At 37.6% G+C, this 12,560-nt stretch overlaps 1 protein-coding gene across 1 annotated transcript; it reads left to right on the top strand.

The window, feature by feature from the left end:
* Positions 1-10,944: 10,944 nt before the first annotated feature.
* On the top strand, positions 10,945-12,017 carry LOC149923636 (uncharacterized). Its single transcript, XM_090160684.1, has 5 exons — positions 10,945-11,126; positions 11,212-11,267; positions 11,344-11,406; positions 11,469-11,516; positions 11,587-12,017. Exons 1-5 carry the CDS (start codon positions 11,069-11,071, stop codon positions 11,932-11,934), a joined length of 573 nt encoding a protein of 190 aa, XP_090016810.1. The 5' UTR covers positions 10,945-11,068; the 3' UTR covers positions 11,935-12,017.
* The last annotated feature ends 543 nt before the right edge of the window (positions 12,018-12,560 follow it).

Here is a 12,560-nt window from a genome sequence, read left to right as displayed (position 1 = left end):
ATTATTCTTTTGTAAATTAAAATTTTCTTACATTTAACTAAGTATATAAAGGGTGCGCAGTAAATACGTTAGATTTGGTCATTGGAACCGATGCTAAGATCGAAGTGTTTCGCCCTGCAACCATTCATCTGATGAAGAATGTTAAAAAAAACAAACCTTTTCAGAAATTTTAACAGACAAAAAAATTATAAACAGGTATTATAACAAAGACACCTGGACTACAATGCCAACGTTATAACTCCGATTTCAGAGTGTCCGCTACAAAACACCACCAAGTGGAGAAAATCCGCGATAGTAATCCACAAACATGCAGCAACGCCCCCTTTTTTGATCCCCCTTCTTTAGGAGGCGAACGGTTCGCGCTCTCTCTCTCTCTCTTGACGCGGCGTAAATAACGGGCGAAAATTGGTCACGACTCGCGGGGCGACCGAGTAAAGCCTAGTTCCCACTTAGCGAAAAAAAAACACTTTTCGCGCTGAAAATTAACGCTCGCGAGTAAAATTTGCTATTTTTTTCAAATTCGCCGCTAAAGTCGCGTCTCCGCGGTATCTAGCGAATGTTCTATTATTTAACGTCTACACCTTGGCGATAAAAAGCTTCAGCCAATCAGAAAACGCGTTCCCTCGATATATTCCGCTCCCGTCCATCACATATTAAGCCTAGGTCTTTAGAAAAGCAGCTCAGCCAACTTGACCAAGATACTGAAGTAAAAGTAATTATCTCACGAATAGAATCGTTTATTTATTGAAATTATCAACAGGAACATCCATTTGGTTCATTTTGAACTGATGTTTGATGTTAGGCCTAAAACATTACTAAAAACCCGCACGAGTTGTTTTCAGCGTTTTTAAATTTTCGCGCTAAAGTGAGAACCGCTTCCCCAGCGACCGAAAAAACGCGTCTTTTTTCGTTGTGCGAAAATTTTATTCGGAAAATTCGCCAAGTGGGAACTAGCCTTAAGATGTTGGGAGAGGAGCGCGAAGTGAAGCCGTTTTTTCAGCTCGAATTCCCTTGTGGACGAGAGTTGCCTCTAAATAACGATGGTGGCGTTGGGGTAGCGGCGACACTAGCCTAACAATTACGCCTACCTTCATTGCAGTCCAGGTGTAAATGGTCTTAGGTTTAACAAAGGTAGTTTGGTTTACAAGTGCGTGGACGAAGGCGAAGATTCTTCACGTACAATCACAATTCGCCAAAGAAAATTATACTACACCCAATGACAAAAAGAGGGCGCTTTTCCCTAATTCTAAGAAACTGCGTACGCCCCGAAAATGCGTACGCGTTCGCAACCCAGACAGACACACACCCCACAGACACGGTGATTGTATAACCCCTCCTAGGGGACATAGTCACCTCGGAGAGGTTAAGAGACTAGTATAGTAAAATAATACAAAATGCATTTTTTTTATTATTATTGTACAGTCTGTCCGTATACTGCTTGGGAAGTTAAGACTCCTGAATCATAACGGCGGTCGACATCCAAACTCGCGAACAGACATCAAAGTGACGCTCCAAACGAAAACCAAAACTTAATAATATTGTTCTGAGAAAAACCACGCAGGCGCACTACGTATTGAAAACCGTGATCCACCCCCAAGAACATTCAAAGCATTTGTTGTTTGTACGTCTTGTATGTACCGTTTATTATTGCAACTCTAAAAAGTTGCAGAAACCCCTCTTCGAACTAGCAGCTTATTCGAGTAATCGACTATGCATTTTTTTGGTACTCGATAATCGACGAATATTTTCCAATTCGAGGTCGATTTCGAGTACTCGACCTCAAAAAATGTCGAGTAATTGATGAAGTTCGAGTGCCCTTCAGGACGGACACCTTACAGGGCCCATTCGCAAATTAAACTAGTTAAACTAATTAAACTGGGTGGTTAGCGTTTCTAAATGTTACACGGGGGAATAGTGGGCTAACAGAAATGTAATATAATTATATAAAACTTTAGTACTTATAGTTTATTATATTTATTCAGGTGGGTTGTGTGTGTACGTAATTTAGGGGGCGGAGCTTTACCACATGTTACTCTTCGTGGGATGTAGAAAAATATTGTGTGTAGCCGCCGTATGAGCGTTTAACTACTGGCATCCGTGCGCTGTGAAAGGTAGACCTTAGATATAAGAAACATTTTATTGGTACAAAAACTTCATGTATTTATATAACTAAAATTACAAATAAACTGAACTTGAACTTATATTGAGATAAAAATATTATATTGTTTATTCAAATAGCTTTGTATAAATTGTGTGTATATGAATATAGTGTTGACGTCTGATACGATTTTGAAAACTCGTAACGTCACAGCTGTAGTGTTAATAGTGGCCGCCATGACAGTTACCGTTTTTTATCAATAGGCAAATTTCAATGGTGACGTCGCAGGGTTTCAGACGACAACACTCTATTGCTTATATCATTTTGAAAAACAAATTTTTATGCAAATTCTTCACAGCTTAATTTGGATCAGCGGTTCATTTTTGAAAAACACGTTCAATATATTTTCTGTGATATCAATCTGGCATTTTTTTTCAAGAAATCTGGTCAACTTGATGTACCTTGAACTGACCTCTGTGTTAATTATGCCGCAGCAGAGTATATTTTAAATATTTATATGGCTCCCGTACGACCCCGCACCGAGGCCTATTCTACTCGACTCGTTAAGCTTTTGAACGCCCAAAAAAAAAAATCGTTTAAAAAAAATTTGCCGCTAAAAGATAAAAATGGAATTCTACTCGGTCGTTAAATTTTTTCTCGTTAGGTAACTACCAGAATTTATCATTCAGTGAACGACATGGTCTGATGGTGTAGTTAAGATCTCACCGACCAATATTCTCAATAAATGGCGGAAGCAGTAATCGAATTGCAAATATTAAGATTAGCTGTCGTCGAGATATAAGAAGACACTCGCTGAACGAAAAAATTAGCGCGTGTAGGTATAAGAGGGATAGCGGGAGATTGGCTTAAAAGCTACTTGGAAAATAGATCCTGTAGAACCAAGTTAAATGATAAAATCTCATCTCCAAAGAATCTAACTGCAGGGGTTCCTCAGGGGTCGGTCATTTCACCCCTTCTGTTCAACCTCTACATAAATGACATTTTAAATGTCGTACCGGAAGGGCTACTTTTTATGTTCGCTGATGATGCAATAATTATATGCGCGGCCAAAAATTTAATAGAATTAGCTAAAAATATTAACTATCTATTGTCAAATGTTAGTAAGTGGTTGAAAACAAATGGACTGACCCTGAATGTAGACAAATCACAATATATAATATTCTCTAACACTAATGCGAAGAAAATTAAAATTAAAGTAGAAGTGGATGGGTTTGAACTTAAAGAAGTTTCCTCTTATAAATATAAGAGTGTGTGGCATAATTTATCATTGCAAAAACACTATTCCTAGAAATATTCTTCTTGAAATCTACAACTCTCTCTTTAACTCCGTGATATCGTATGGAATTGAGATATGGGGTAACACTTCTCATCAAAACCTGAATAAGCTATTGGTATTACAAAAGAGGGCGTTACGAATCATTTTTAACAAACCATTTCGAAGCAATACCGCGGAGTTATTTGAGAGAGGTAATGTTCTAAGGGTTGAAGAGTTATATAAATTTAAATCGTTGCAATATATATGTAAAGACTTAAAAGCCCATCATCCAATGTTTAAACTAAAAAATATCTTATCCAAAAGGCTGCGAACTACAAGCACCTTAGACTTACCTAGATGCAAAACAACTAAAAAACTTAATTAAATTTTTTACTACGGTGCTAAGATATATAATTTGCTAGATACAACTAAAATAAAATTTGAAAGTTTCCAGCAGTTTAAAAAATTTATAAGAAAATAAATTAGGCTGGGAAAAATATGATTTTATCCAATGTGATTTTTATTTATTTCTGTATTAACCTCCTTTTAACTACTGAAGTGATATGTACAAACTAAAGCGATAGGATATATATAGATTAGGTTTTTTTTTGGTTTTTTTTAATGTGAATTTGTATAAATTTTAGAAAGCTCTTAAGATATGGTTAAAAAACTTATGTATAGTTGTAGATATAAATTATACGGTATTTGACATGTTAAAATGCTAATTCTTTAGATCTGTAGTAACTGATAGTACCTTTCGATATGTTTCAATTATTTTTTTGTTTTAATGTTTTATCTCAAACAAATTTGATTGAATGTTTTAAATATGTGTTAATAATATAAGTTGCGAGGCTTACAAGTCGCAAGCTAACTTAGCCTCGGCTTACTACAATAAATGTATTTGAAAAAAAATTTTATATCTGAAATAAAAAAAAAAGTTGAAGTTGAAGTTGAAGTTGAATCACAAGCTTTCGAATTAAATGACACTTTTTTGTGGACCACTTCCATCACTGTTTAGCATGTTAGCTAATGTTTCCCACATTAAGCCTTTTTTTGTGAACGTTTGCGATTGTTTTGATGATAAAAACTCCGGATTACTATACTAATTTAATTCACCATTATTTCTCTTTGTATATCCGATATTTTCCCCGACCATTTCCCATTGTTAGTTGCCATTTTAATTTAAATTATGAAATTAACCCTAAAACACGACAATATGAAGCCAGCAATAACCACGTGTGACGCGGAGTGTGCTGTTTGGGTTTTTCCCCCAGCTGACCGGCAGCAGCTGATTGCTAAACCCTTTGCAACGGACGTCGTGATCGGCTAAATTCATAGGAGGAATTTTTGGTTTAAAATCTCCGTCGTTCATACCATTGAACGACTGATCTAGTAACTACATCGCCGAATAAGAGGAGTAGAATACCCATTTCCAAAATTCAGAACGATTGTAGTTAGGTAGTGGTCGCTCAGTCCGTCGACAAAAATTTTATCGCTCGCTGACCGATTTCTGTAGAATAGGCCTCCAGGTTCGCTCTCTTCCAAAAGAAATACTCTAGCACTCCGACCCTCGGAACGTCTTCGAGAGAAAGGTCAAACCCACGTAGCTATGTTCAATCTTTTAAAGGCATCGTTGCAATGTATTACCACTGAATCGACAGACAAGTACCGGCTCTGAAGAAAGAGGAACTGTTCTTCCGAAACGTTGCATTTTAAAATGAATTTATATCCTGCTGCAATATATGAAGGTAAATTGGACGTAGCGAGATCAGGGTTGCCACCATATTTTCAGATTCGAAATCCCTGACTTTTCCCTGATAATTTTCCCTGACTTTTTAAGGTCAAAATTCGATAATTTTGAGCTTTATAATAGTTGATTCTGAAATATAATATCGACAAATACATGTACAAAAGAGTTAATTTTATGGGCGCGCGCTCTTGATTTATTAGTAGATTGTGGCTCGCGCGATTGTGCACGCGCGTTGAAAATGAAAAATAAAGCGCGCGCTCAAATACTTTAACCATACAACAGAAAGTAACCAAATCACGTGACCACCGATCTTTTTCGGAATCACCTATTGACTTTTATCAGAAGTTAATACATTTAGACAACTTTTATTTCAGTACAAAAGATATTGCAACGTTAAAAAAATTAGCAAATTTTTCAAAGAACTAAATAATAATTACACAATTTGTCATAGATGTAAAGTAAAATTACCTTCAAAAAGTGTCAAGATAAAATTGAATTCCTTGACTTTCTACAAATGCTTAAAATTCCCTGACTTATTAAGCCCATTTTTAAATACACTGACTTTTCCCTGACGTGTGACAAACCCTTGAGATGTACCAGAAATAAATTCATCAAGATAGATTGAAAGATCTGTGGTAACGAAAGGTACCAAGGGCAAATTTATTCGGATAGAAAGCAATCATCAAGAGGTACTAGGGGCGAATTCATAAAAGTGAACAGGATGTATTGAAATAAATAAATTAAATTAAATTGTAAAGATAAAATTTCCACACACTGCAAAAATAATTCCCAAGATTAATTTTATCTATTTTTTAAAATATAAATTTTTATAAATATGTTATACATAACATAATAAAATATTATACATTATAAATTATAAATATACTAGATATTACATAAAATATTTAAAAAGGTTTTTACTAACCATACTAAATAAAAATTATGGGATAACGAGACTCAATAGTGCACAAAAATAATATATTTAAAAATATAAGGGTCTTAATATAAGGGTCTAATTACTATTTATTTTGATTTACAGCGGATCGAGTATTAAAATTTATTTCGTTATTCGCGTAATTGAGTTTTTTACAAAAACGTTCGTCCACTCTTTCTAGGGTATTTTGTACTAATCGATTAGTTAAGAAAACACCCGAATACTTTACTAATAAATTATGCTTATTCTAGTAATTAATTATAAGTATTTATTGATAGAGTGATAATCAATATCATATTATAAAAATATAAATGTTTATTGATATACATAGTCACTTGTTCAAAATTATAACTGATATTCTTCAGATCAAGTTATGATATTACCACCCGTACTTTTGCCTCGCAGCAAGAGGAGCCGGGTTCGATCGCAGCTTGTGGCACTGGGTGAAAACTCGGAACAACTCCTTCCGCGTTGAGTTTGCAAGTTCTCTCCCCCACTGGTTAAGGAGTTTTCCCCAGAGTTCTTCGGTTTTCCCTTTCCATAAAAACTCGTAGAGGTTAACGGTAATAGTGAGTGTAGGGAGCTATTGGCTCGCGTGGCATGAAGGGCTGGCCACCACCCTCCTATGCATCGTAACCCAGCCATCTGTTTAAAGGCATTAAAAGTCGCTCGATGACTTGGGACTAAGGTGCTGCCTTCTGTATTAGCTTAGCTGATTATTATTATACATGCATTTATTTTTAATTCAGCCTTAATAGTTTCCACTTGCAACTTCTATCACATTTAATCATTTTCATTACTTCTTTTCCTAGAGCATGTCGATAGGCGATCTGCTTCGACTTCCGAATATATATGAGTAGTCGAGTACCCGACGAGTACAGAAGTGGCAAATAATTTGTCGACGAGGTCAGCATGCTGCTTAATCCAGTAAGCGATTTTTCGATACTCTAAAGCCAGGTTCACACTAACCCCTAAAATCGCTTCGTTTTAGAGAACTAGTTTTCAAAACCAGCGTGAGAAATCGCTTCGTGTTGGTTCGGGAAGCAACTAGTCCAAGTTGGTTCGCTTTGAATCGCTTTCAAAACGACAAGGCGGGAAAGTAAAATTGCTCGTATTTTCCAAAATAATGGGAATAAAATTCTAAATAATGTCAAATAATATTGCTGTTTGTATAGTAAACATGATTAACTAATTGTTTTGGAATATATTTTATTATTTTCAAAATTATAGTCATAAGCCTTGGCTATAAGCGAACCGGGGTGAAGCGATTTCGCACGTGTGAACCAAGAATTATCGTCGGCGGTCAAAACTGGCCTTCAAACCGACCTAAACTGGGTTTTTAGCTCTAGTGTGAGCGTGGCTTAAGAGTATTTTCAAATTTCTTATTCGAGTTCGGGTACCCGACTTCTAAAAAAAGTCGGGTACTTGATGATAATCGAGTAATCGCCCAGCCCTAATCGACTTAGATCGGTTACCTGGGATAATAAATCGGACTACAATATGAGGCTAGAGTACGAGGTCGGATGAGCATTTGAAACAAGAAAATATATTAATAATATATCAGCTTGGCTAATACCCAAGGCACCACCTTAGGTCTAAGTCATCAAGCGATATTCTTAGTAATATATACGGTTTAATGCGAAAGCATATTTCCGAGTTTGCTTCACAAATAAAGGGGGATAAAACGTCGATGAAAGCGCCTCTTCAAACTTCAAAAGCAACTGTTTGGACGGACGGGAAATGTTGTTCAAATAGGATACTCCCTAAAATGCATAGTTGGCATAGTTCCACCACACTCCCCCCTTTTCGGCTTTCCGTTGCTTAATGTTTAGGCTTAGTTTCTCTTTTAGATTTGACAGTCGCCAGCCAGATATCCCGCACGGTACTGATGAGTTCCAAATAGAACGAAACCGGTCTACCGTTGGAATTTCTGGTTATTTTACTTATTTTTAATTTAGTTTATTGCTCGAAGATCTATTTGATCCGAGTTTCGCGTTTTTTGTTTGCTCGAAGACCTATTGGTACGAGATATTAGTAAGTTTTTTAATTTCTTCAAATTTGTTTAGGATTTAGCTATATTATCCCTTTTAATTATGGACTTTTTCGCGTATTTTATCATCCTTCTCACAGTCCATAGGTTGATTTTCTACCGTAAACGTTGCTACTATAGCAAGTAAACCAAGGAGCGGAATCACTATTTATAAGGCGTTGTTGTTTTGTATCAGGCATAGCTCTTTTTGCAGGTCGGCATTGCTCTGAAATAACTTTTCGTATTATGTATCTTTATATATGAATTCTCTGGCATAGCTCCCTAAACTCAACCAACGAGAAACATGGTCGTTTGGATTCGCCGGACTCGCCCCATACTAAAAAATGGTATGGGCCATCTATAACGCAACCTAGAGGACAGCACCAAGCCTTACGCACCAGGTAAAGTCGGGCGTGGAATGTATTCTATCCCTACGAATCTCGACAAAAAGAGCTATGCCTGATACCAAGAACCCATAGACGTACCAAGAACATAGGAAAGGAAATTTTTCTGGATCGCCTCCTAATCGATTTTTTTTTAAAGAGGCGGAGCTATTGAGTCTTCTTCCACTATTGTTACTTTCTAAGCAGAAGGCGCGAACCCTTACATATACAGAAAATTACGTATTATTTTTAAGTTGGTTTCAAGTTGGCTTCAAGTTGGCTTTAAGTTGTCGTTATTAAGTTTCAAGTTGATCTAAGTTGGCTTTATGTTGGCTCTAAGTTGGCTTTAAGTTGGCTCTAAGCGTCCTCCATTAAGCGAAATTAGAGTGGTTTTTAAGTAGGTTTTTAGTTAGTTTAAGTAGTTCTTAGACCGCTTATTTTTTTGGTTACTTAAGTTACTACAGGCGGAAAATATAAAAAGGCGGGGCTTATTTTGAAAATATAGATTAGGAGGCTCCACGACGGGCTAAAGCTATGATTACGTGTTCTTAGTACGTCTATGGGTTCTTGCTGATACTAAATAACAATGCCTTATAAATAGTGATTCCGCTCCTTGGTTTACTCGCTATAGTAGCAACGTTTACGGTAAGAAATCGACCTATGCCGGAACTTTAGGGAGTAGCTTAAAAGAGTGGTTTTGAACCGCGTAGCAATAGTCTGAGTTCGTCGATGACGACTAGTGCAGAGTACATACATACCGAGTAAATTTACAACCGTTACCAAGAAAGCTAGGATCATTGTCATCAGTGAAACATTACTGAAGCACCTTATATAATATTCGAAAAACCTTTTTAAATGCATTTCCAATGTTTGGAAATACATTTATGGCTTAGGCCCCTCGTCGTGGAAAGTCCCGTACCCGTAGTCGCGATTGTAGAACTCTTTGATAATGGTAATGGTGCAATAGGGCGTGTAAGTTATTCCAAGCGACCGTGTGAGGACTCGTCCAAACCTTGATCTCTAACGTTTCCCGTAATTTGACCTGAACTCCAGAAATTACACGATGATCCGGATGTCCCCTGTTTGAGAATACCATTTAAGATTTCAGTAACACATTGTAGAAGTATTAAAATCTGATTTCCACGTCACGGAATTTAGACGAGCAAAACCGTGAAAAGGTCCGGTCTAACAAAATAAAATTGAAACAATTTATTATGTTATTTAATATGTTATTTAAATTCTTATTTATCGATAAAGTTCATATATTTATGTTCGGGTAGGCGAATTTTTAACCACAGAAGGTCAAAAATAAGCCCGTAAATCCGTAAAGCATATAATCCAATTTTTATAGGTTTCAGAATTTCGCTTTTTGGAGTTGAAACATGGTGCGGAATTGAAACATAAAGGGTTCTCAATTTGACCGTTCAATTTTAACCACGTTTCAACAACATTGTATACATACCTCTCCAAGATGAAGTCGTTCTTTCTTACCCTTTGCCGGATACGGTTTATTTATACCTTCTAGCTTAAAGAATCGTCTTGTAAAAACTGATTAGAAACGTGTTTAGCCAAACAACCGATTCGGCCAAAACTATTGGCTTTCCGTTGCTACCAAAGACCACCTACCCCAAGAAGGACTCGCATGAACCTCGGAAAAAAGGTGTCTCAAAAATGATGCGGCTTTTTTTTATAGCAAACAGACATAAAAAATTTAAATTACAACCAGCAATACATGTCCCTCTTCGCGTAGGTGGTCTTTGTTGCTACACAACTTGTTTCGAAATTTTTAATGAGTAGGCCACAGACTACCTACTTTGAAGCGCGAGTGCCTAAATCCGGCACGGTATACGTGGGTCATCAACGTCTCTTACAAAATAAATAGGCACAGAGGGAAAATAATTAAGAAAATACTCGGGCCGAAAGTTGAACTTTTCAGGAGACATTCCTTAAAAAAAAAGGACACTGCGACAGGCAATTTTGGGTAACCTTTGAGTGACCTTTAAGAACGGGATGTTTTCACTCTCGGTTATAAATAAAACGTTGTTTGCCATCAAGTTATGTCCATTTTACGCTGATCGAGATAATTTTTGAATGACCTTGAAAATATAGATCAAGGTCATCCTAATTTACAATACCAATTTTTGGGGCAAAGCATTTGACTGTCAGCGAAAAATCTTATTTGCCAAAATAAAACCACCAGTAGTCGATACTGCGGTAGCGATTGTTTGATATTTCATATAAATTGGTGCATCGTTGGATGGTATCCACCTTGAACTCTTTTGGAAATTTAACGTAAAAACCGAATAATCCGCTCTAGAGCAATCATTTAACAAATATCTCAATCTTAACCACCTGCTGCGGAAATATAATAAGCGGTGAAAATGGCACAAAGAAAAAGTCCAAGTGATTAAGATGAAATACTTTTCAAAACGAAAGAACGCAAAATAGTTAGTGAACAATTTGATCAATCAATTAAAGTCAAATTGAAGCGCCCGAGTGTCTTCGATTCGGGGTATAAAAGAGAGTTCCCGACCAGAGCAAAATCACTCTTCGCTCTCTCAACAGTTGTCTGCCAGCTAGACCCTCAACCTCTCCAGCATGAAGTACTTGGTCGCCGCCCTTTGCCTGATGGCCCTCACCATCAACCGAGCTTTCGGTAAGTGTGACTGAAACTGTGTCTTAGTTTAAGGACACCTCTCGCGAAAGTAACCCGTTAGAAATTGAGCTTCGATCGTGTTTAGGTCAAACAATCAATGAAGAAACTAAGGAAACTATCAAGAACCTGGACGTCACCACCGTAAGTACAGACGGTATTTAAAGTGTGCGGCTGCTGGCCAACAAATAATCCTCGTTTGTCTGGCGTGTCATTACAGTGCTACAACAACTTGAGAGCTTGCTACTGGCAATACAGCTCCGCCAGCAAATTGGCCCTCGACGTAAGTTGTCGTTGATAATCGCTAATACGGACAATGCTAATTGGAGTACTATTTCTCTGTAGGGTGGTTTGGAAAGTCTCATCAAGAAATGCCACATTGACTTCGCCGACGTAAGTAGAAAGAATTGAGTCATTTGGTTCACCCGAGTGAAGCGTTATAATTTAATTTTGACCGTGACAGTGCGACAAGAAGGCCCTGCAAACCGCTTACGACATCATCAAGAAGGTAGCCGCCACCGCCGGAGATGCCGCCCGCGTTGCCGGCAGCACCGCCCAAAAGGTGGTCAATGCCGCCATGGACGTCGCCTTCGAAGCCGCCGCCAAGGCTGGTAAGATCGCCAATGACGCCGCCATCGCCGCCGGGCAGATCGCCAATGACGCCATCAACAGCGCCGGACAGATCGCCAACGACGCTGTCAACACCGCCGGAGACATGGCCCACAAAGCCGCCAACACTGCCAAGGACGCCGTCGACGAAGCCTCCAAAATCGCCAAGGATATTTTCGGACGTTTCACCAAACGTTCGTAATCACACCGATACTATCTCTCAGACGGATATCGAATATATATTTATATAAATACGTTAAAAACAATAAAGATATTATAGGCTAATTGTCAGTGTTGTCCCAAGTTATTTTTATCAATTAGTAGAACATTTTTCCATAAAACTGAACTGAACTAGATTTAGTAAAATTTGAACACTTCGCGACGAAAACAATTTTTGGAAAAATAAATTTCAAAGTGCACAAATTTCCCAATTTAATGTACTTTTAAAAACTAGTTTTTGGTAAAAATATTTAAATTTAATCTCGAGTTAAATAGCCACAGATATTTTTTTTTGGAAATTCAGGGATCTCCTCCCCTGGGGGATAGCTGCTCTGCAGATCCCACTACTTTATTTTTCAAGCCCAATGTCTGAATTTCAAACTTTCCTGGGAGAGGCTACACTAGAAGAAATGCGAAACGTGCTATACTTTCCAGCAACGCTTTTATATCACCGACGGTGGTGCCATCTGGCCGTGGGGAGTTCGAGCTTCTACTTATTGAGATATCAGTGGTATTGCAAATCTTAACTAATTTTGGCATCTCTCGCGTCTATAGTCAGTTGCAGGCTAAGAAAGACACAATATATAGTACAGTCGGCGCAAGGATACC

The sequence above is a fragment of the Leiobunum rupestre genome, chromosome 10, assembly GCF_980474605.1.
Source record: "Leiobunum rupestre chromosome 10, qqLeiRupe1.1.hap1, whole genome shotgun sequence".
In the NCBI taxonomy this organism is placed as follows: domain Eukaryota; kingdom Metazoa; phylum Arthropoda; class Arachnida; order Opiliones; family Sclerosomatidae; genus Leiobunum; species Leiobunum rupestre.
This window is presented reverse-complemented; position numbering and strand designations above follow the sequence as displayed.

Excerpts from the sequence above, each read along its gene's own strand:
- LOC149923636 (XM_090160684.1), top strand. The coding sequence starts at position 11,069 with ATGAAGTACTTGGTCGCCGCCCTTTGCCTGATGGCCCTCACCATCAAC. Across the intron at positions 11,268-11,343 it reads AGAACCTGGACGTCACCACC|TGCTACAACAACTTGAGAGC; the intron begins GTAAGTACAGAC and ends GTGTCATTACAG. Across the intron at positions 11,407-11,468 it reads CCAGCAAATTGGCCCTCGAC|GGTGGTTTGGAAAGTCTCAT; the intron begins GTAAGTTGTCGT and ends ATTTCTCTGTAG.